Source organism: Theropithecus gelada, chromosome 1 (assembly GCF_003255815.1).
Source record: "Theropithecus gelada isolate Dixy chromosome 1, Tgel_1.0, whole genome shotgun sequence".
Classification (NCBI taxonomy): Eukaryota; Metazoa; Chordata; class Mammalia; order Primates; family Cercopithecidae; genus Theropithecus; species Theropithecus gelada.
In genome coordinates, this window is record NC_037668.1 from 19,103,503 (window position 1) to 19,123,447 (window position 19,945).

Genomic DNA, 19,945 nt, shown 5'->3' on the forward strand with positions numbered 1-19,945 from the left:
TTTTTTTTTTTTTTTTTTTTTTTTTTTTTTTTTTTTTTTTTTTTTTTTGACAGAGTCTCTCTCTGTAGCCCAGACTGGAGTGCAGAGGTGCAATCTCGGCTTACTGCAACTTCCGACTCCCAGATTCAAGCGATTCTTCTGCCTCAGCCTCCCAAGAAGCTGGGACTACAGGCTTGTGCCACCACACCTGGCTAGTTTTTGTATTTTTAGCAGAGATGGGGTTTTGCCATGTTGGCCAGGCTGGTCTCAAATTCCTGACCTCAACTGATCCTCCCACCTCAGCCTCCCAAAGTGCTGGGATTACAGACATGAGCCACTGTGCCCAGCCCCTGGTAGGTTTTAGTTTGGCTTTTGGTGCTCTATTTTTCTTTCCTTACACTCTCATTGGTTTTTAAGTTTGTTTTTAACATTTTGAGGGGACGTTTCAAGTATAAAAAAGTAGAATAGTAAAATCTTCATGTGTCCATCACTCTGCTTCAGTACTTAACAGTAGATAGCAATCTTCTTTTATCTTCTTTCAGCTACCTCTATTACTTTGAAGCAAATCTAAGATATACAGTTTTATCTGTAAACATTTTATATAAAGTCTATAAGAAAAGGACTTTTTAAAAACATAATCATAGTATTTATATCATAACTAAAAACATTAACAATAATGTTCTCTTGCCCAGGCTGGAGTGCAGCAGTACCATCATAGCTCACTGCAGCCTTGCCCTCCTGGGCTCAAGCGATCCTCCCATCTCAGCCTCCTGAGTAGCTGGGACCACAGGCATGCAAAACCATGCTCAGCTAATTTTTTTCTTATTTATGGAGGTGGGGTCTCCCTATATTGCCCAGGCTGGTTTCGAACTCCTGGGCTCAAGCAGTCCTCCTGCCTCCCAAAGTGATGGGATTGCAGGCATGAGCCACCACGCCCGGTTGGAGTTTTGCTCTTGTTGCACAGGCTGGAGTGCAGTGATGTGATCTCGGCTCACCTCAACCTCTGCCTCCCGGGTTCAAGCAATTCTCCTGCCTCAGCCTTCCGAGTAGCTGGGATTACAGGCATGTGCTACCATGAGGATATAACTGTAAATATAAATATGCCCAGCTAATTTTTATATTTTCAGTAGAGACGGGGTTTCTCCATATTGGTCAGGCTGGTCTCGAACTCCCCACCTCTGGTGATCCAGCCCCCTCAGCCTCCCAAAGTGCTGGGATTACAGGTGTGAACCACCGCACCCAGCTAATTTTTGTATTTTTTGTAGAGACAGGGTTTTACCATGTTGGCCAGGCTGGTCTTGACGAGACTCCTGAACTCGGGTGATCCGCCCACCTCAGCCTCCCAAAGTGCTGGGATTATAGGTGTGAGCCACTGCATCTGGCCTGGCCTAAGTCCCTTTTATTTTATTTTATTTTTAAAAATTTATTATTATTATTTTTTTGAGACTCTTGCTCTGTCACTCAGGCTGGAGTGCAGTTGCACGATGTCTGCTCACTGCAACCTCTGCCTCCCGAGTTCAAGCAGTTCTCCTGCCTCAGCTTCCTCCTCCTGAGTAGCTGGGATTATAGGCGCATGCCACCGTGCCCAGCTACTTTTTTGTATTCTTAGTAGAGACGGAGTTTCACCGTGTTGGTCAGGCTGGTCTTGAACTCCTGACCTTGTGATTCACACATCTCGGCCTCCCAAAGTGCTGGGATTGCAGGTGTGAGCCACCATGCCTGGCCTATTTTATTTTTTTGAGACAGGGTCTCGGTCTGTCACCCAGGCTGGAGTGCAGTGGCGCGATCTCTGCTCACTGCAGCCTCTGCCTCCCGGGTTCCAGCATTTCTCCTGCCTCAGCCTCCCAGGTACCTGGGATTACAGACACGTGCCACTGCGCCCAGCTAATTTTTGTATTTTCATGTAATACAATGTAATGCCTATGTAAGTAGAATGCTGTCCCTGCAGCCACTGCTGCTGCTGTTCAGTAGAGACAGGGTTTCACCATGTTGGCCAGGCTGGTCTCGAACTCCTGACCTCAGGTGATCTGCCCCCCTCAGTCTCCTAAAGTGCTAGGATTACAGGCGTGAGCCACCACCCCTGGGCCTAAGTCTCTTAATATATGGGTTTCCCTCACTTTTTTTCTTGTGATTTATGTGTTAAAAAAATGAGGTCACCTGTTACAGTTTCCACATTTTAGATTTTGCTGGTTATATCCTCATGGTGACTTTATTAGTAAACTGGCAGTTACATCAACGGGCATAATCAGGTTTGAATTGTTAAACTTTTAGGGGCCCAGAAGTACTTCGTAAGTGGTGTTACGGCACACTGTTCATTTTTTCTTACCCCTTCCCAGAGATTGGAAAGGTGTATGAGCATTGTGACATCGATGACTGCTGGTGTCTCCGAGAGAGAAGCCAATGATGCCCTCAATGCCTATGTAAGTAGAATGCTATCCCTGCAGCCACTGCTGCTGCTGTGAAAGTCTTGAAACATGGTCAAAAAGATGGGAAGACTAAGTGGTTGGGGGTAGGGGACTGAAGTTCATCAAGTCTTGGCTCCCTGAATCAAATTTCTCAATTCTTCTCTCTTACTGTGGGAGCCTATCTCTTGGAGACTTGGGCATCTTTCAGTATAGCTTTTTATTTTTATAGCAATGTGGTCTCGCTATGTTGCCCAGGCTGGAATGCAGTGATTATTCACAGGCATGATTATAATGCACTATAGCCTTGAACTCCTGGGCTCAAGCAATCCTTCTGCCTCAGCCTCTGGAGTAGCTGGGACCACAGGTGTGCACCACCACACCTGTTGTCCTTATCTCTCTTCTTTTTTAAAAAATCTCTTTTAAGAGAAGGCAATCATCAGATTTAAAAGTTGATTATTCTCCTTTGCATCTTCCTTAGGAGTCCCATGTTTTCTGGGAGAAACTGAGTTTGAGAACTTACTGCCCTTGAGTGACAACTAGTTTGTTTTCCTTTCTCATATTCCAGGTGTGCAAAGGCCTCCCCCAGCATGAAGAAATCTGCCTAGGTCTGTTTACTCTCATCCTTACTGAACCTGCCCAAGCCCAGAAGGTAAGGCACCCTGCTCTGGACCCATAAACCCTCCTCATATATGATCCAGGATATGGTGGAACTTACAGTTTAACTGGGGTAGTATGAGACTCTTTGACCAGAGCTGGATCACCTTGTTCTCTAAATATAGTTATAAGTCCCTTTTTACTCAGTGAATTTGTCATCCTCTGATTAAAGTCCCCTCTCTCTCTCCAGATTCTGAAGCTAAATGGCAGTCATGAAGGTGGAAAAACACATAGAGTTTTAAATTTTAAATTTATGAGGCAAGGCTAAAAGTGTTGGGATTTAATCCAGGGAATAGAAGAGAACAATTGTAACCAAGTCCATGAGAGTTCTTATTCAGAAGAGCATGGCCTGTAGTTTGCAGATTCTGCCATTGGCAGGTGAATAGAAAACAGGCTTAAATTTTTAGTAGGTAGGATTTAGATGAGACAGCTTAATGTTACATGATTGATACAGTAAATAATATAGTGGTTAGGAGAACACTGGAATATACTGGAGTCAGACTTTCTGAGGAATATTATATGAAAACTAGTTTGGGGTTCTTCACAAACTGAAGAGTCCCCTTTATGTGGAATGGTTCAGGTAGGTTCCCTCCTTGAGGTGAGGGACTAGGCAGGGTGATCTCTTTGAATTCTGTTCTTTTTATTTATTTTGAGATGAAGTATTGCTCTGTTGCTCAGGGTGGAGTGCAGTGGCCTGATCTCGGCCCACTGCAACCTCTGCCTCTCAGGTTCAAGCGATTCTCCTGCCTCAGCCTCCCGAGTAGCTAGGATTACAGGCGCATGCCACCATGCCCAGCTAATTTTTGTATTTTTAGTAGATACGGGGTTTCGCCATGTTGGCCAGGCTAATCTCGAACTCCTGACTTTAGATGATCCACCCACCTCGCCCTCTTAAAGTGCTGGGATTACAGATGTGAGCCACCACACCCGGCCTGTTGTTTTTAAAATAAAGTAGCAAAATTCTGTCTTTTGCCTCTCCAAATTTCCCGTCTAGCAACGCTATGTCCTTTGAGTCTTGGTATAATGAGTTAAGGTATGTGTCTGTTATCTGGCATTAACTATATGACACTAAGAAGAGCTTGGAATGGGGGAATTAATATTTCATTGGTTCTTCTCTGAATAAAGGTGATGTAGAGGGAAACAAACATACTCAGTGCCCAGCATTCTATTAGACTCTATCCAGACAAGATCTCATTTGATCCTCTCACAAAACCATATGAAGTTGGTGGCTCTATCTCCTCCTAACCACTCCCAGTTTACCTGTGAGGTAACTTGGAGGTCAGAGATGATGTCGTTTGTTCAAGGGGAACCAAAGGAAAATCATTTCCGGGGATAAGAGCAGGATGCTCATGGTTCCTTGGCGTAGCTGCTTGAATTAATGCCAAGGGAAGGATTTATGGGCATGGGAACCTGATCTGTTTGTACTTCTAATGCCAACTAGAATAGGGTCTGGGGTGAGGGTGGGCAGTGAGGCAGCAAGTATTCAGAAATCCTTGGTTTCCCAGGAGAGCCAAGGCCATTCTGGGCTGGGACCTTGTCGAATTAAATTGCTGTTTCATTTTTGTACTGAATTTATCATCAAGATCCTTGAAGACAAATGAATGTTTCCAGTTGAGTGGTGTTAAAGAGTGATATGATCCAGTCCAGCCCATCCATTTTAAAGAAATTGTTGGCAAAGATGAGAGTGGATGGGTTGGAGTTAAAGTTTAACTACCTCTTGTGTGGGTTTTTAAATCTTTGTGTGTGTGTGTGTGTCTGTGTGCGCCCATCATTGACTATATGTGAGTTTTTATAAATACCATTCAAATTCCATTTAGTCATCTCAGTGCAGGCAAGGCTGGAAAGTTTTGTTTGTTTGTTTCAGGTGATCTGGACCAACCTGGGTAAATCAGTAAACCTAAGTGAAGGGGGCAGAGTATGTGTGGTATTTCTAGCTCTTTGCCTGGCCTATCAGTAAGAGGCCGCTGGGTTTTGCAATGTAAATGCAAGAGACTAGAGTATCTCCTCTTCTTTTTGCCCTATAACAGCCCCATGCGGGAGGCCCAGGCCCTCTGGGGAAGTGAAGCATTTGCCTTGGGTCTCATAGCTGGTTGACACCTTCACTAGCATTCATGTTCACATGCTAAAAGTTTCCAGGTAAATCCCCTACCTGTGAGCCTTTCTGGGCCAAGCCTGCAGGTCAGGACTCTTCAGACAAAGGCAGTAAAGACAGAATTAGGAGGACACAGTTGTAGGCGGGTGAGGAACTATCAAGTAGTGACTCATTCAGAGACCTTGAGCCAGGTCAGAGCATGATGGAAGAATTAGTGACGTATCTCCCTAGAGCTTTGATCCTTCTCCCTAAAAGAGTGATTATTTTGTAAAAATACTTCTGTCCTACAGAAGTTTTAGGTGGGAGTTACTGATGAGGACTGATTGTAATGCATCATTTTAGGCTTCAGCTTAAAGCAACGGGACTGCTTTCTAAGGATTTATATTTGGGGTTAATTCTGCCTTTGGAACAGAAACCTCAGGATGGATTTGAGATTTAGTTGTTCTTGAATCTCTATGGACCAAGATGGGATGTGGATATGGTGAAGTAGTGGAAACTGAGTCTTGAACAAATAGAATCCTGCTATAGGGAAGCATGAGCTGAGGAACTGGCAGGCAGGTTCAAGGAGTTAGGGACTTAGTGGGTGGGATTAGGATGGATTGAACAGGTGAACAAGAGAATTCAGTTAAGGAGAAAGCAGGTCAGCACTGGGAAATAATAGAGGATGCATGGGGTGGATTTTGTCTCACTTGTACCTTCTTGATTTGCATCAGCCCTCTTGGCAGCTCTTAGGAATGTTTATATCCTTTGAGTTTATTTATTTTCTATTTGGTGTCTGAACTAAACAGCTGGGAGCAGGCCTGGCTGGGGAACTGGCAAGGAGGGAGGCTAAGGTAGAGTCCTAAGCTGTGCAGGTGCTGGCAGTCCGTAGATAAAGGTAATGGGAAAGGGTCTAATGTCAAGGTCTGTCTTCATCAAAGGGTCAAGGACTCAGGCGCAGGCAGCCCTTGGTCCAGGTATTTCTCCCAGCAGGCAGCTCTAGAAAGAAGCTTGGGGATTACAGGCATGAGCCACCGCGCCCGGCTACCTGGAGCAAATAACTTTTAAGCTCTCCATGCCTATTTCCTCATCTGTAAAAGTAATAATTATAATAAGTAGTACCTATTTTAAAAGGTTGTTGGCCGGGCACGGTGGCTCACGCCTGTAATCCCAGCACTTTGGGAGGCCAAGGCGGGCGGATCATGAGGTCAGGAGATCGAGACCATCCTGACTAACACAGTGAAATCCTGTCTCTGCTAAAAATACAAAAATTAGCTGGGTGTGGTCGCGGGCACCTGTAGTCCCAGCTACTCAGGAGGCTAAGACAGGAGAATGGCATGAACCTGGGAGGCCAAGATTGCGCCACTGCACTCCAGCCTGGGTGACGAGCAAGACTCCATCTCAAAAAAAAAAAAAGGTTGTTACGTATATCAAATGCAGTTATATATATATATATAAAATTATTATTGTTGATGCCATCCTTGCTGTATTATTGCTTGCTATAGTATAACAACATCCTTGCTCTATTTTTTTTTTTTTTGAGACGGTCTCCTTTTGTCACCCAGGCTGGAGTGCAATGGTGTGATCTTGGCTCACTGCAACCTCCACCTCCTGGGTTCGAGTGATTCTCCTGCCTCAGCCTCAGTTGTAGCTGGGACTACAGGCACGTGCGACCACACCCAGCTAATTTTTGTATTTTTAGTGGAGATGGAGTTTCACCGTGTTGGCCAGGGTGGTCTTGAACTCCTGACCTCAGGTGATCCACCCGCCTCGGCCTCCCAAATAGTGCTGGGATTACAGGTATGAGCCACCGTATCCAGCCCTTGCTATACTATATTATTATTATTGTTGATGCCATCCTTGCTACTGGTCTTCAGAGGTTGTGGGAAGCTACCTGCCTAATTTCTACTCTTTCTGATGAGACCCTGACAGGATAGAACTCAGCAGGCTAAGGAAGTTGCTAATGAGGCCCCCTAAGGTATTCCTCCAAGAGTCTGGTCTCACAATAGAGACAGAGTGAAGGAGAAAAAAAAAAACCTAAGGGGAAGGGAAGCAATAATCTCACAGAAGAAATTAGCACGCCCTCCCTTACCTCTCCCAGGATTTGGTGTGCTGAAGCACCTCTCCTTTTTCAATACGTGGCAGAAGGAAAGGGCATCACAGAGAAAAGAATGAAGATATTTAGTTCAACTGGGTATGGTGACTCGTGCTTGTAATTCCAGCTGCTCAGGAGGCCGAGGCGGGAAAATCACTTGAGGCCAAGAGTTTCAGCCTAGGAACATAGTGAGACCTTGCCTCTAAAAAAAAAACAGTTTTAAAAATTAGCTGGGCGTGTTGGTGCATGCCTGTAGTACCAGCTACTCAGAAGTTCGAAGCTGCAATGAGCTACGATCGTGCCACTGCACTCCAGCCCAGGCAACAGAGTAAGACCCCAAGTATAAAAAAACTAAAAATTCAAAAAAATTTCAGTTTTGGTTCTGTCCTTAACTGTCTAGGGCCCTGCCCTGGATCTTCTTCCCTTACTGTTCCCTTTACTGTATCTGGCTGGGTCAGTACTGGTCTAAAAACCTCTTTAGGATCCTTTCTGGCTTGTTCAGCCAAACCCATTTTGCAGTGACCTTTTACTTACTGGCAGATGAAAAGCAGATGGCCTCCACCTGGTTTTGCTCAGCCTGTGGCATCAAACAGTATGACACTTCCTAAGAGGGGAAGTGGGGGGACAAGGATAGTACTAGGAGCCTTGCCCAGCAAGCTCTTTTTTTTTTTTTTTTCAAGACAGTTTCGCTCTGTTGCCCAGGCTGGAGTGCGGTGGCGCGATCTCGGCTCACTGCAAGCTCCGCCTCCCAGGTTCATGCCATTCTCCTGCCTCAGCCTCCCGAGTAGTTGGGACTACAGGCGCCTGCCACCGCACCCGGCTAATTTTTTGTGTTTTTAGTAGAGATGGGGTTTCACCGTGTTAGCCAGGATGGTCTCGATCTCCTGACCTCGTGATCCATCCATCTTGGCCTCCCAAAGTGCTGGGACTGCAGGCGTGAGCCACCGCACCCAGCTGCCCAGCAGGCTTTTCTACCTCATTAAAGGATAACCAGTACCTTTTCCCCACTCTGTGTGACAGAACAAGGGATGGATTGGGAATGCAGGACCCCTATGGAAAGAAAGTGTCCAGAATGGAAAGTATTTCATTGCTACTTGGTGCCTTACTGGTGTTATTTAAGTTTAAGGGATTAGAGGGCAAGGGGGCCACTGTGGGTGGGGTTAAGGACCTTATCCTCAGCTTGCTGGCTGATCACAAACTTTACTTCTCACAGTGTTACCGGGACTTGGCTCTGGTGAGTCGTGATGGCATGAATATTGTCCTGAATAAAATCAACCAGATACTTATGGAGAAGTACCTGAAGCTGCAGGATACCTGCCGTACTCAGGTAAGGCCAGAAAGAAAAGACAGGATCCAGCTCAAAGAGAGAGGATGGATCTTCTCTCTGTCAGGAGTGGGAAAGAGGAATCAGGGCTAACACACCCCTATGGTTGTGTGTCTAAATTGTAATGTGCTCCTTTCAGTTGTAATTGAATTAGTTCCCTTCTCAAACTCACAGGTGCTGCTCTTCATCTGTTTTTCCCTCTTTCCTTTAGTTGGTGTGGTTGGTACGGGAACTGGTGAAGAGTGGGGTTCTGGGAGCCGATGGTGTTTGTATGACGTTTATGAAGCAGATTGCAGGTGAGTTTGATGGCAGGAGCATAAAGAAGAAAGGAGGAGAGCCCAGAGACTAAATAGAGACAATGGAGAATGATTAAGTGCCAAAGGGATGGAATTCCTGGATTGCTTAGACTGTTTCTTTCTGATACAGACATCTTCTGGCCACATATGTTGTATAAATAAATTGACTGAAAAATCATGGGGGGGCCTTTTAAAGCAGTAAGTCTTGCCTCATTTTCTTTCCTACTAAACCCGGGGCTTGACAGACTATTTGGCCTATTTTAGCCAGTCTTCACTCTGAGATTTTATAGCATTTCAGAGCAGGAAGAAATGGGGAGAGAAGTGAGGGCAAATAAATTTGTTCCCAAGTCCCTGTGCTTTCAGAAACCTAGACATCTTCCCTGGCTCCACCCCTATGATCTGAATGCTTGCTCCCTAATAATTAGGCCCTTTACTGGGGCCAGAATGAGGACAAACTATGTCACAGAACAGACCCTGACATTTAGGTTTTATTCTCATCTTGGCGTTGGTGACATCTGTCTGAGCCACCGCATATTCAAGCGACTACTCCCAAGATTGCATGTGTTTGTTTAAAAGTGACCTGCGGCCGGGCGCGGTGGCTCAAGCCTGTAATCCCAGCACTTTGGGAGGCCGAGACGGGCGGATCACGAGGTCAGGAGATCGAGACCATCCTGGCTAACACGGTGAAACCCCGTCTCTACTAAAAAAAATACAAAAAACTAGCCGGGTGCGGTGGCGGGCGCCTGTAGTCCCAGCTACTCGGGAGGCTGAGGCAGGAGAATGGTGTGAACCCGGGAGGCGGAGCTTGCAGTGAGCCGAGATCCGGCCATTGCACTCCAGCCTGGGCGGCAGAGCGAGACTCCGTCTCAAAAAAAAAAAAAAAGTGACCTGCTACTACCTCACCATTAGCCCATTGGGGCTTGCTTCCTCTTTAAAATTTTATGTAACACTGATGCTCCTGTTTTGATGTGTATGAACCTTAATCTATGTCATGTGTGACTTTGTGAACATTGAATTTTTCAATTGGGACCTGGGGCAAGGCATAGTTTTGGCTATTTTTATCCTCTTTCCTGGCCTCTTCCTTGTTTGGCACTCCCAGCTCCCACTTCTTATCCCAAGACTGGTCTGGCATTGCTGTATGTTAATTCTGCCCCAGGAAGTTTCATAGCAAGCACTGTTACCTGGAAAGACTGTTACCTGGAAATAAGAAACTCTTGGCCTGTTGGGGACCTGAGTGCAGGACTCAGGACATCCAGTTGCTAGACTGCAGCTGTTGTCAGCCACCTGTACCTCTCAGGCCCTCTCTGAGATATCATCCTTTCTTTCCAACTGTGGGCTTCTTATATCTACTTGTCAGACATTCATTTTCTTTTTTTTTTTTTTTTTGAGATGGAGTCTGGCTCTGTAGCCCAGGCTAGAGTGCAGTGGCCGGATCTCAGCTCACTGCAAGCTCCGCCTCCCGGGTTCACGCCATTCTCCTGCCTCAGCCTCCCGAGTAGCTGGGACTACAGGCGCCCGCCACCTCGCCCGGCTAGTTTTTTGTATTTCTTAGTAGAGACGGGGTTTCACCGTGTTAGCCAGGATGGTCTCGATCTCCTGACCTCGTGATCCACCCGTCTCGGCCTCCCAAAGTGCTGGGATTACAGGCTTGAGCCACCGCGCCCGGCCTGGACATTCATTTTCAAGGGCCAAAATGTTCCCACTCCAACTCACAATCTGTGGAAAAGCAGCAGCTCTGGTTTCTAGAAAAATTCAGAACCTTCCCTTTTCTTCTTTCCGGAGGCAAAGGGTGAAACTTTAAAGCCTGACAGAACAGAAGGCAGTTTATCTCAGCACTAAGAACAGCAGTGATGGGATGGCAGTCAGGGTGAACCAGCAGAATGGGTGAAGAGATGTATTGGATTGGCTGAGTTGCTAATCAGAGCTATTCTTTTTTTCTCCTTTTGAAATAAGGTGGAGACGTTACAGCCAAAAATATCTGGTTGGCAGAAAGTGTTCTGGATATCCTGACAGAGCAAAGGTAGAGTCCACCATGAAGGGTGGGGTACAGGCCAGATAATGGCCATTAGGAGTGTGAGTGTGGGAAATGGGGATGAAAGGATTGTGTGGCCCATGAACACCTTAAGTCAGAGAGGGGGAGGCAAAGAGAGGGAGAGACAAGTGTATTGTTGGCAAGTGAAGAAATTAATGCCCAAGGAATGAAGGAATGGGAAAGAGGTCTTTGCCAAAATATCGCATAGCCCAGAAAAACTGGCTCCATCTGATAAGGGTTTATTTTTGATCCAGACCTTCTTGGAATGTTTATCTTAGGGGAAAGCTGGGGAGGAATGAGCTCAGCAGAGTTGGGCCAGGCAAACACCCACGCCTGGCAGGTATCCTTGTCTCCCCTCCAAGCTTCTCCATCGAACCCATGCTCTTTTTGAAGTGGCACAGGGGGCAATTGGTGTGAGCAGGTAATAGAGATTAGTGAATCCTGCTGGAGTCTGCATATGGGGTTTGGAGGCTCCAGTGGTAGAGAGTGCATCAAGGGGTACATACTGGACTTTCTGGCTGATTCTTTCCCTTATCCATCAAAATAAAAGGCCAGAAATTTTATGAGGGCTCTTCCACCTCTGAACTTGTTTGGAGGTGAGGCTTTCCCCTTGGTTTCAGTCTTCCTCTTGCTTGACTTCTGAGTCTCTTTTCTGATTGAGGACACCATAGCAGTCGAATGATTGAGAGGGCTAATAGCGTCCATACTATCTGTAGTTCCGAAGAATGGACCTCCTCCCAACGTTCACCCTTGCGAAAGAGATGGCCGTGTGCTGTGCTCTGCTCAGGTCTGAGAGCCCTGCCCTATCTGCTGTGCAGTGCCACCTAGTGCTCTCGGCACGGGTGTGCGGCCACATCTGGGCCTGGAGCCACTTCTGTTATTGGTGCCATTGCAGTAGCACGTTAGATCCTAACAGTCTCTTACCAGATCTCTGCTTTTCCTAGGTCTTTGTTCCTTTTTACTGTCCTGGGTCAGGGGGCCTTTCAACTCTTTCTTTCTCTTTATTATGCCATTCCAGGATTCAGGTAATTTCATTACCTTTGCTAGCAATCTTTCTAAAAAGTGATTTTTCTTATTTTGTTCCTGGTGCCAAATACCTCCTATCCCCATACCTTAAAGCTGAATTTTCTGTACAGGCATCAGATGACAGCCAGATAACTGCCCTGTCTTCTACCCTCCAAAAAACTTAACATCTTTTGGTGAAAGTCAATACCTAGAAATTTAAAAGTGTGTCCTCTCCTACACCCTCCTCCTCACTCCCTTCCAAATGTTTCTAGGGCTGTGGAGTTAAAAGGTAGCAGGTAGGGGAGGAAACCTTCCCCAGTAACCTTGGCTAGTGCACCCATTCTGTGAAAAGAAAAGGCCACAGAGTATTTTAATTAGGTGGCTTGAGTAGTTTTCCGGAATCAGGATGTGGCCTGCTTGGACTAATTAAACGTCATGTCATCTTCCTCCAGTTCCCTGCCTTCCAGCAGGGGTGCCAAAACCATTACAAATTGTTTGCTGGGAGGAGATAGCATCTCAATTTTGTCACTTAGAGACAGGATTAGAGTTTTAGGAATATCCCCACTGTGTCTTTCTCTCTACTCCTTTTAAAGCAACTGGGAACAAACCTTTCATTACCCCCTTTTTCCTCAGGGATATTCTGAAACTCATGAGCAGATGAGTTTGCCACCCAAAATCGGGTTCTTTTTTTCAGGTTGTGATTTAGGACAGGTGACTCATTGTGTGGGAGTGGGGACTCATTGTGTGTCGGTGACTAGATAGAGCCAGGGAAAGGTTTGTGGCATGGTGAGCTGCTAATGATCAGCAGACTGAGCTAGCACAGTACGTTCTCAAAACTCCAGGTCCTGAAAGGGTCTTGGCAATCCCCACATGTTCTTGCATCACACTTAAGAACCGCTGACTTAGGGACGCTTACCCAGCTTTTCCCCATAGTCTGACCTGGGTAGATACTGTGGCTTAATTCTGTCCCTTGTACCTCACATGTTGCTTGGCGCCTGATAGGCACTCAGTAAATGTTTGAATGAATGAGTCAACAAAGAGAGTTATTTTCTTGGAAGCTAAGTAGTTAGGTGGTAAAAAGAGATTGCTTTTATTTGGCAGTTACCTTTTAGGCACTTGTAAGAGAAAATTAGGAAGTTGTCCGTAGCTTAGCCAGTTGTTAGTCCAAGATAGATACTAGCTTGAGTGAGCAAGCAAAAAATCAAAGCATCTACTCCTAGTGTCAAATCATCAGTTATTTCTGAGGCACTGTAGCCAAACCCAGGAAGGGTGAATTGGGAGGGTGAATAGTTCTAGACAGAGCATAGGAGCCAGTGTGTTTCTTCCCTGCAGGGAGTGGGTCCTGAAGAGCAGCATCCTCATTGCCATGGCTGTTTACACGTACCTCCGCCTCATCGTGGACCACCATGGGACTGCCCAGCTCCAGGCCCTGCGACAGAAGGAAGTGGACTTCTGCATCTCACTGCTTCGGGAACGGGTGAGGGAACAGGACAAAAATAATGTGGGGAAGTGAGACTCAGGCTGAGATACCTCTGGAGGTTTATGCAGTGAAGTCAGAAATACCTTGTTAGAGACGAAGGTGCGTCAAGATCTGGTGTTTTCCATCATTTGTCAACAGATGAGGGTAGAAAGGAGGGGGAGTTAGTGTAGAATAGCCCTAATTCCTAGAAATGCTACCCGTTAAGCTGGCATCCTTGGGATTTCCCTGGTCAGCTTCAAGGATACTGTTGTACACCACAGAGATAAGCTGTCCTTGTGTGCCCACCATGACACGGCCCCCACCTACTCTCCTGGGTAATTCCCATGGTCTAGTGAGATTATGAATTGTCCTCTATCAGACCTCCCATGTGGCAATTAAAATTTTTTTTTACTTTATATTTTTGTAGATACTGGACCTTGCTTTGTTGCCCAGGCTGGTCTTGAACTCCTGGCCTCAAGTGATCCTCCCGCCTCAGCCTCCCAAAGTGTTGGGATTATAGGCGTGAGCCACTGTGCCCAGCCTAAAATTAATGTTAGATGAAACGTTAAAATTCACTTCTCTAGTTGCATTAGCTACATGTTGCTAATGGGTTTCATTTAGACTACACAGATACAGACATTTCTACCACAGAATTGGACCCACAGAATTAGATACTGCAGAATTTTGTTAGACAAAATGAGTTTGAGGTTAGGGTTTCTGCCAGTCCCATCCTTTTGAAACTTTAGTCATCCTTGAACTGGATTGAAACAGTTCTGGGTGGAGAGGGAGGTAGATTAATGTAAAAGCCAGCAGGGCTTCAGCACTTCCCGCTAACCTCTCATTCTTGATATCAGTCCCCAGCTTCCAGCTTCCAGCTCTCTTCCCCTGAACAGCTAGGAGCCAATCCTTTGGTTCCAGAAGAAATCCTGTAGTCTCTTTAACCCTCTTTCCTTCCCTCCCTAGAACATGTTGTTCCTTTGTCCTCCCTCCAGCAGGTAAACAATCCATGTTTTTATTCTCTTTCCTGTCCCCCACTTCCTCTTCCTTATCAAGTTCATGGAATGTCTGATGATTGGTCGGGATCTCGTAAGACTGCTTCAGAATGTTGCTAGGATACCAGAATTTGAACTGCTTTGGAAAGATATTATCCATAATCCTCAGGCCTTGAGTCCTCAGTTCACAGGTAAGTAGGGTCTTAGGCATCCTGTCCTTGACAGCTGGGAGTTCAATGTATATGTCTTGCTTGAATCAAGAAGGTAGAGGTTGGTGGGTAGGAGAGTTTTTGGCGATCAGATTTTAGGAAGCTTGGGACAGGGCAAGCTTTGCCAAGTACAACTGGGAATGGTAGAGGTACAGAACAATTCATGTAGTTCCTAGACAGCCCCTACTTGGCAGACTCCAGCTGCCACATTACTACGAAGAAAAAAGAGAGACAGAGAACGGTAGTCCTCCTCCCCTCTTCCTGGCAGCTCCTTGGCTCAGGAGGTGAGCCAGTGGCCAGTGTTCAGCTTCACAGAGTCTAGCAGGGGAGTCAGAGGTCAACTCGTGAGACTGAGTCAGTAGAGGCCTGGAATTAATCCTATAAGAGAAGGCCCCTCCCTGGGAACAGTCTTGCCTCGAATTCCAAGGATCTAGCTTGGGCAAAATCCACTTTGGAGGAGGGAGTCTCCGTGTGCCTCCCCCGACAAGGTCCTTTTTATATCCCTTTCCCTTTCCCAGGGTCCTGCTACGGTCTGAACAATAACTGTACAGCTTTGCTCCCCACACCACCTCAACACACATGTGCTTGTGATCGTGCACACACCCCTTCCCCTCCTACACACACACACACACACACACACACACGGAAGGCAGTTGTCCAGGACCTGGGAAGTCAGGAAAGAGAGGAAAGTGCTGGAAATTGTAGTACTCTTATATTGAACATCTATTTCATTGCTTTTAAGTACCTCCTCTGTGTTAGACAAACACGTATTACCTCATTTAATCTTTGGACAGCCCTACAAGTATTTTAGTTTCTACATTTATACATAAACTGAGGTTTGAGGCCAGGCATGGTGGCTCACGCCTGTAATCCCACCACCTTCGGAGGCCGAGGCAGGCGGATCACAAGGTCAAGAGATCAAGACCATTCTGGGCAACATGGTGAAACCCTGTCTCTACTAAAAATACAAAAATTAGCTGGACATGGTGGCACATGCCTGTATTCCCAGCTACTTGGGAGGCTGAGGCAAGAAAATCGCTTGAACCCAGGAGGCGCAGGTTGCAGATCGTGCCACTGCACTCCAGCGTGGCGACAGAGTGAGACTCCATCGCCACCCCCCCGAAAAAAAGAAAAGAAACCGAGGTTTAAGGAGATTAAGTAATTTGCCCAAGGCTATACAGCGGGTAGGTTAGGTGACAGAGGCAGGATTTTGATCCAAGTCTTTTTTTTTTTTTTTTTTTTTTTTTGAGATGGAGTCTCGCTGTGTCACTCAGGCTGGAGTGCAATGGCATGATCTCAGCTCACTGCAACCTCCGCCTCCTGGGTTCAAGTGATTCTCCCACCTCAGCCTCCCAAGTAGCTGGGATTACAGGCACCTGCCATCATGCCCAGGTAAATGTTGTATTTTTGTAGAGATGGAGTTTCACCATGTTGGCCAAGCTGGTCTTGAACTCCTGACCTCAAGCGATCCACTCGCCTTGGCCTCCCAAAGTGCTGGGATTACAGGCATGAGCCACCGCACCCGGCCTCTTTTTTTTTTTTTTAAGATGGGGTGTCACTATGTTGCCAAGGCTGGTCTTGAACTCATAGGCTCAAGGGATCCACCTGCCTCGGCCTCCCAAGGTGCTAAGATTACAGGTGTGAGCCACCGGTATGCCTGGCCTTTTAAATTATTTTTGTTCTCTCATGTCAGACAGGTAATGTGAGGACATGGTAACAAGGTTTGAGGGAGGCACATGTCACGCATGAATGTGAAAAACCAATAATCATGCTTATGAGCTACGGTAGGATCTGGATCCACATGTTTCTGACTCCAGGGCTTATGCTCATGCCACAGATAACATTGATTCCAGGACCCAAGGATGGGATCATCAGGAGCAGGAAGAGCAGCTGGGGTTTCCCATATTTTCCCCTTAACTTTCCCATCTGTTGCCAGTGGGAATCATGTGGGTAGGAGGCTCTGGAAGACCAGCAGAAGACAGGAAGTAATATAGCTGGGTCCTGGGGATAGTGGTTGGTTGGAGCAGAACACGTAAGTACTGGTTGGAATCCCCACCTGTGCTTGACCTCCCTTGGTCTTGTCTTGGAATTTCTCCGTGAGCAAGACTACTGGCCATCAGTACCTGGGCCCAGGTTCCCAACCTGCCTTTCATTCTTTCTGGTCCTCAGGCTTCCTCTTTTCTCTTCCCTTCCACATTTGATTCAGGTATCCTACAGCTTCTTCAGTCAAGAACATCCCGAAAATTCCTAGCATGTCGTCTAACCCCAGACATGGAGACTAAACTCCTCTTCATGACATCCCGGGTAAGCTAAGGTGTTGCAGCAAGAGAAGAGGTCACACGCTGGTTGGGCTTTGCTTTGGTCTGTGGAGCTGTTACCGTTGTTTACTAACCAGTAGAATGGTAGCTAAATAATCGTACCTGATCTGCCTGGCTACTGGCTTCCTTGTCCTTTATTCATTCTATGCCTACACATTGAGCACGGTGCTAAGGATTGGGGATACACTGTCGAATAAGAGAGATACAGGTCCAGCTCTCGTGAAGCTTTTAGTTTATCTAAAGTGGTCACTAAACCAATAATTATGTAGAAATACTAGTATCATTTACAAGTGTGAAATGTTCTATAAAGGGGAGAGTGAAAGTGTTCATGTTAAGAAACCCACAATTGCTCCAGGAGAACCATGAAGTCTCAGGAAAAGAGTTATGTATCTTTCCAAACTTGACTGAATAATGGCAGAATTACTTGAGCATGTTAAAGATGCAGCTTCCTGGATCCCACTGTCCCAGATAATTTGATTGAGGAATCTGTGGGGGTTTTTTGTTTTTGTTTGTTTGTTTGTTTGTGTTTTGAGACGGGATTTTGCTCTTGTTGCCCAGGCTGGAGTGCAGTGGCGCGATCTCGGCTCACTGCAGCCTCTGCCTCTTGGGTTCAAGCAATTCTTCTGCCTCAACCTCCCGAGTAGCTGGGATTACAGGCATGCACCACACTTTGCGAATTTTGTATTTTTAGTACAGAAGGGATTTTTCTGTTGGTCAGGCTGGTCTCGAACTCCTGACCTCAGGTGATCCACCTGCCTCAGCCTCCCAAAGTGCTGGGATTACAGTGAGCCACTGCACTCAGCCAGAGTCTGTTTTTAGCAGACTTCCCAGGCCATTCCTCTGCGGCCAGTCTGGCTGTCGAGAACTACTTTCCTAATCAGCTTTCCCAAGTCACCCAGACTAATTGTCGAGGTCTGTGTTGTACTATGTGGTAGCCACCAGCCATGTGTTGCCATTTAAATTTAAGTTAGCCTTCAGGACTAGGTATGATAAACATTCTTGGCCAGGCGCTGTGGGTCATACCTGTAATCCCAGCACTTTGGGAGGCCAAGGTGGGCAGATTACTTGAGATCAGGAGTTCGGGACCAGCCTGGCCAACATGGTGAAACCCCATCTCTACTAAAAATACAAACATTTTACTGGGTGTGGTGGCACACGCCTGTAATCCCAGCTACTCGGGAGGCTGAGGCAGGAGAATCACTTAAACCCGGGAGGCAGAGGTTGCAGTGAGCCAAGATCGCACCACTGCACTTCAGCCTGGGCGACAGAGTGAAACGCTGTCACAAAAAAAAAAAAAATTAAGTTAGTTAAAATGAGTTAAAATTAAAAACCCACAGCTGGGCGCCATGGCTCACGCCTACAATCCTAGCACTTTGGGAGGCCAAGGCTGGTGGGAACACTTTAGGTCAGGAGTTCAAGACTAGCCTGGGCAACATGGTGAAACCCTGTCTCTACAAAAAATACAAAAATTAGCCAGGTGTGGTGGTGGCTACTCAGGAGGCTGAGGCAGGAGAGTCACTTGAACCCAGACCCAGGAGGCAGAGGTTACAGTGAGCTGAGATCGTGCCACTCCACTCCAGCCTGGGCAACAGTGAGATTCCATCTCAAACAAACAACAAAAAAAAAATTCAGAGCCTGGTGCAGTGGCATGTGCCTGTAATCCGAGCTTCTCAGGAGGCTGAGGTGGGAGGATTGCTTGAACCCAGGAGTTAGAGACCAGCCTGGCTCAAGCAATCCTCCCATCAATGAGACCCTGTCTCTTAAAAAATAATAATTTGGGCCGCGCACGGTGGATCACGCTTGTAATCCCAGCACTTTGGGAGACCAAGGCAGGCGTATCACGAGGTCAGGAGATGGAGATGATCCTGGCTAACACAGTGAAACCCCGTCTCTACTAAATACAAAAAATTAGCTGGGCATGGTAGCGGGCACCTGTAGTCCCAGATACTCGGGAGGCTGAGGCAGGAGAATGGCGTGAACCCGGGAGACGGAGCTTGCAGTGAGCCGAGATCACGCCACTGCACTCCAGCGTGGGCAACAGAGCAAGACTCCATCTCAAAATAATAATAATAATAATAGTAATAATAATAATAATAATAATAATTCGGGCCGAGTGTGGTGGCTCACGCCTGTAATCTCAGCACTTTGGGAGGCCAAGGTGTGTGGATCACTTGAGGTCGGGAATTCGAGCCCAGCCTAACCAGCATGGTGAAACCCTGTCTCTACTAAAAATACAAAAATCAGCTGGGCATGGTTGTGTATGCCTGCAATCCCAACTACTTGGGAGGCTGAGGCAGGAGAATCACTTGAACCTGGGAGGTGGAGGTTATAGTGAACCGAGATCGCTCCTTTGCACTCCAGCTTGGGCAATAAGAGTGAAACTCTGTCTCAAAAAAATTAAATAAATAATAATAATAATTTGATATCTCAGTTACAATAGCTGCATTTCACGTGCACAATAGCAACCATCATTGCCGAAAGTTCTGTTGGATGGTGTTGGTCTAGAAGTATCTTTTTGTTTGCTTTTTTTACCTTTTTGCTCTATCTTGGTTGATTTCTTCTGACAGATGGGAGAATATAAGAAGAGGGAAACCAGATCCTTTTCCTTATTTAGTGTTATTATTTGTGATCACTTAGGGTCTGTTTGAGGAAAAACTTTCCACAAGAAGGTTTGGAGAGTCTAGGCTTTGGATAATGGTCCTGTTAGGTCAGCACCAGGAAATTCTCAGTTGATGTTGAGTGGTGAACAGGCCCAGCTCTTACTCTTGAAGAACATTTCTTGCTGTTCACCAGTGGCTCAAGAAAATGAGAAAAGATTAGGCCGGGCGCGGTGGCTCAAGCCTGTAATCCCAGCACTTTGGGAGGCCGAGACGGGCGGATCACGAGGTCAGGAGATCGAGACCATCCTGGCTAACACGGTGAAACCCCGTCTCTACTAAAAATACAAGAAAATTAGCCGGGCGAGGTGGTGGGCACCTGTAGTCCCAGCTACTCGGGAGGCTGAGGCAGGAGAATGGCGTGAACCCGGGGGGGCGGAGCTTGCAGTGAGCCGAGATCGCGCCACTGCACTCCAGCCTGGGCGACAGAGCAAGACTCCGTCTCAAAA

General features: G+C 46.6%; 1 protein-coding gene, 1 long non-coding RNA gene and 1 other non-coding gene across 4 annotated transcripts in view; 1 reads left to right on the forward strand and 2 right to left on the reverse strand.

The window, feature by feature from the left end:
* The window catches only part of INTS3 (integrator complex subunit 3), a 49,816-nt gene that overhangs the window by 10,995 nt on the left and 18,876 nt on the right, over positions 1-19,945 (forward strand). Inside the window, exons 3-10 of one of the 2 annotated variants that reach the window (XM_025380761.1) lie at positions 2,316-2,399; positions 2,950-3,033; positions 8,418-8,531; positions 8,740-8,824; positions 10,778-10,844; positions 13,194-13,338; positions 14,374-14,503; positions 16,728-16,825. In XM_025380761.1, the coding sequence (XP_025236546.1) occupies positions 2,316-2,399; positions 2,950-3,033; positions 8,418-8,531; positions 8,740-8,824; positions 10,778-10,844; positions 13,194-13,338; positions 14,374-14,503; positions 16,728-16,825 (807 nt within the window). Of the gene's footprint in view, positions 1-2,315; positions 2,404-2,949; positions 3,034-8,417; positions 8,532-8,739; positions 8,825-10,777; positions 10,845-13,193; positions 13,339-14,373; positions 14,504-16,727; positions 16,826-19,945 lie in introns of both variants that reach the window. The other variant, XM_025380767.1, reaches the window with a different exon arrangement.
* On the reverse strand, positions 13,082-14,271 carry LOC112621384. The gene is made up of 2 exons (XR_003118721.1): positions 14,156-14,271; positions 13,082-13,290 (listed from the first exon to the last, which is right to left on the reverse strand). It is a non-coding gene; the product is annotated as an uncharacterized LOC112621384 (long non-coding RNA).
* On the reverse strand, positions 16,209-16,312 carry LOC112616440. The gene has a single exon (XR_003117636.1). It is a non-coding gene; the product is annotated as a small nucleolar RNA U13 (small nucleolar RNA).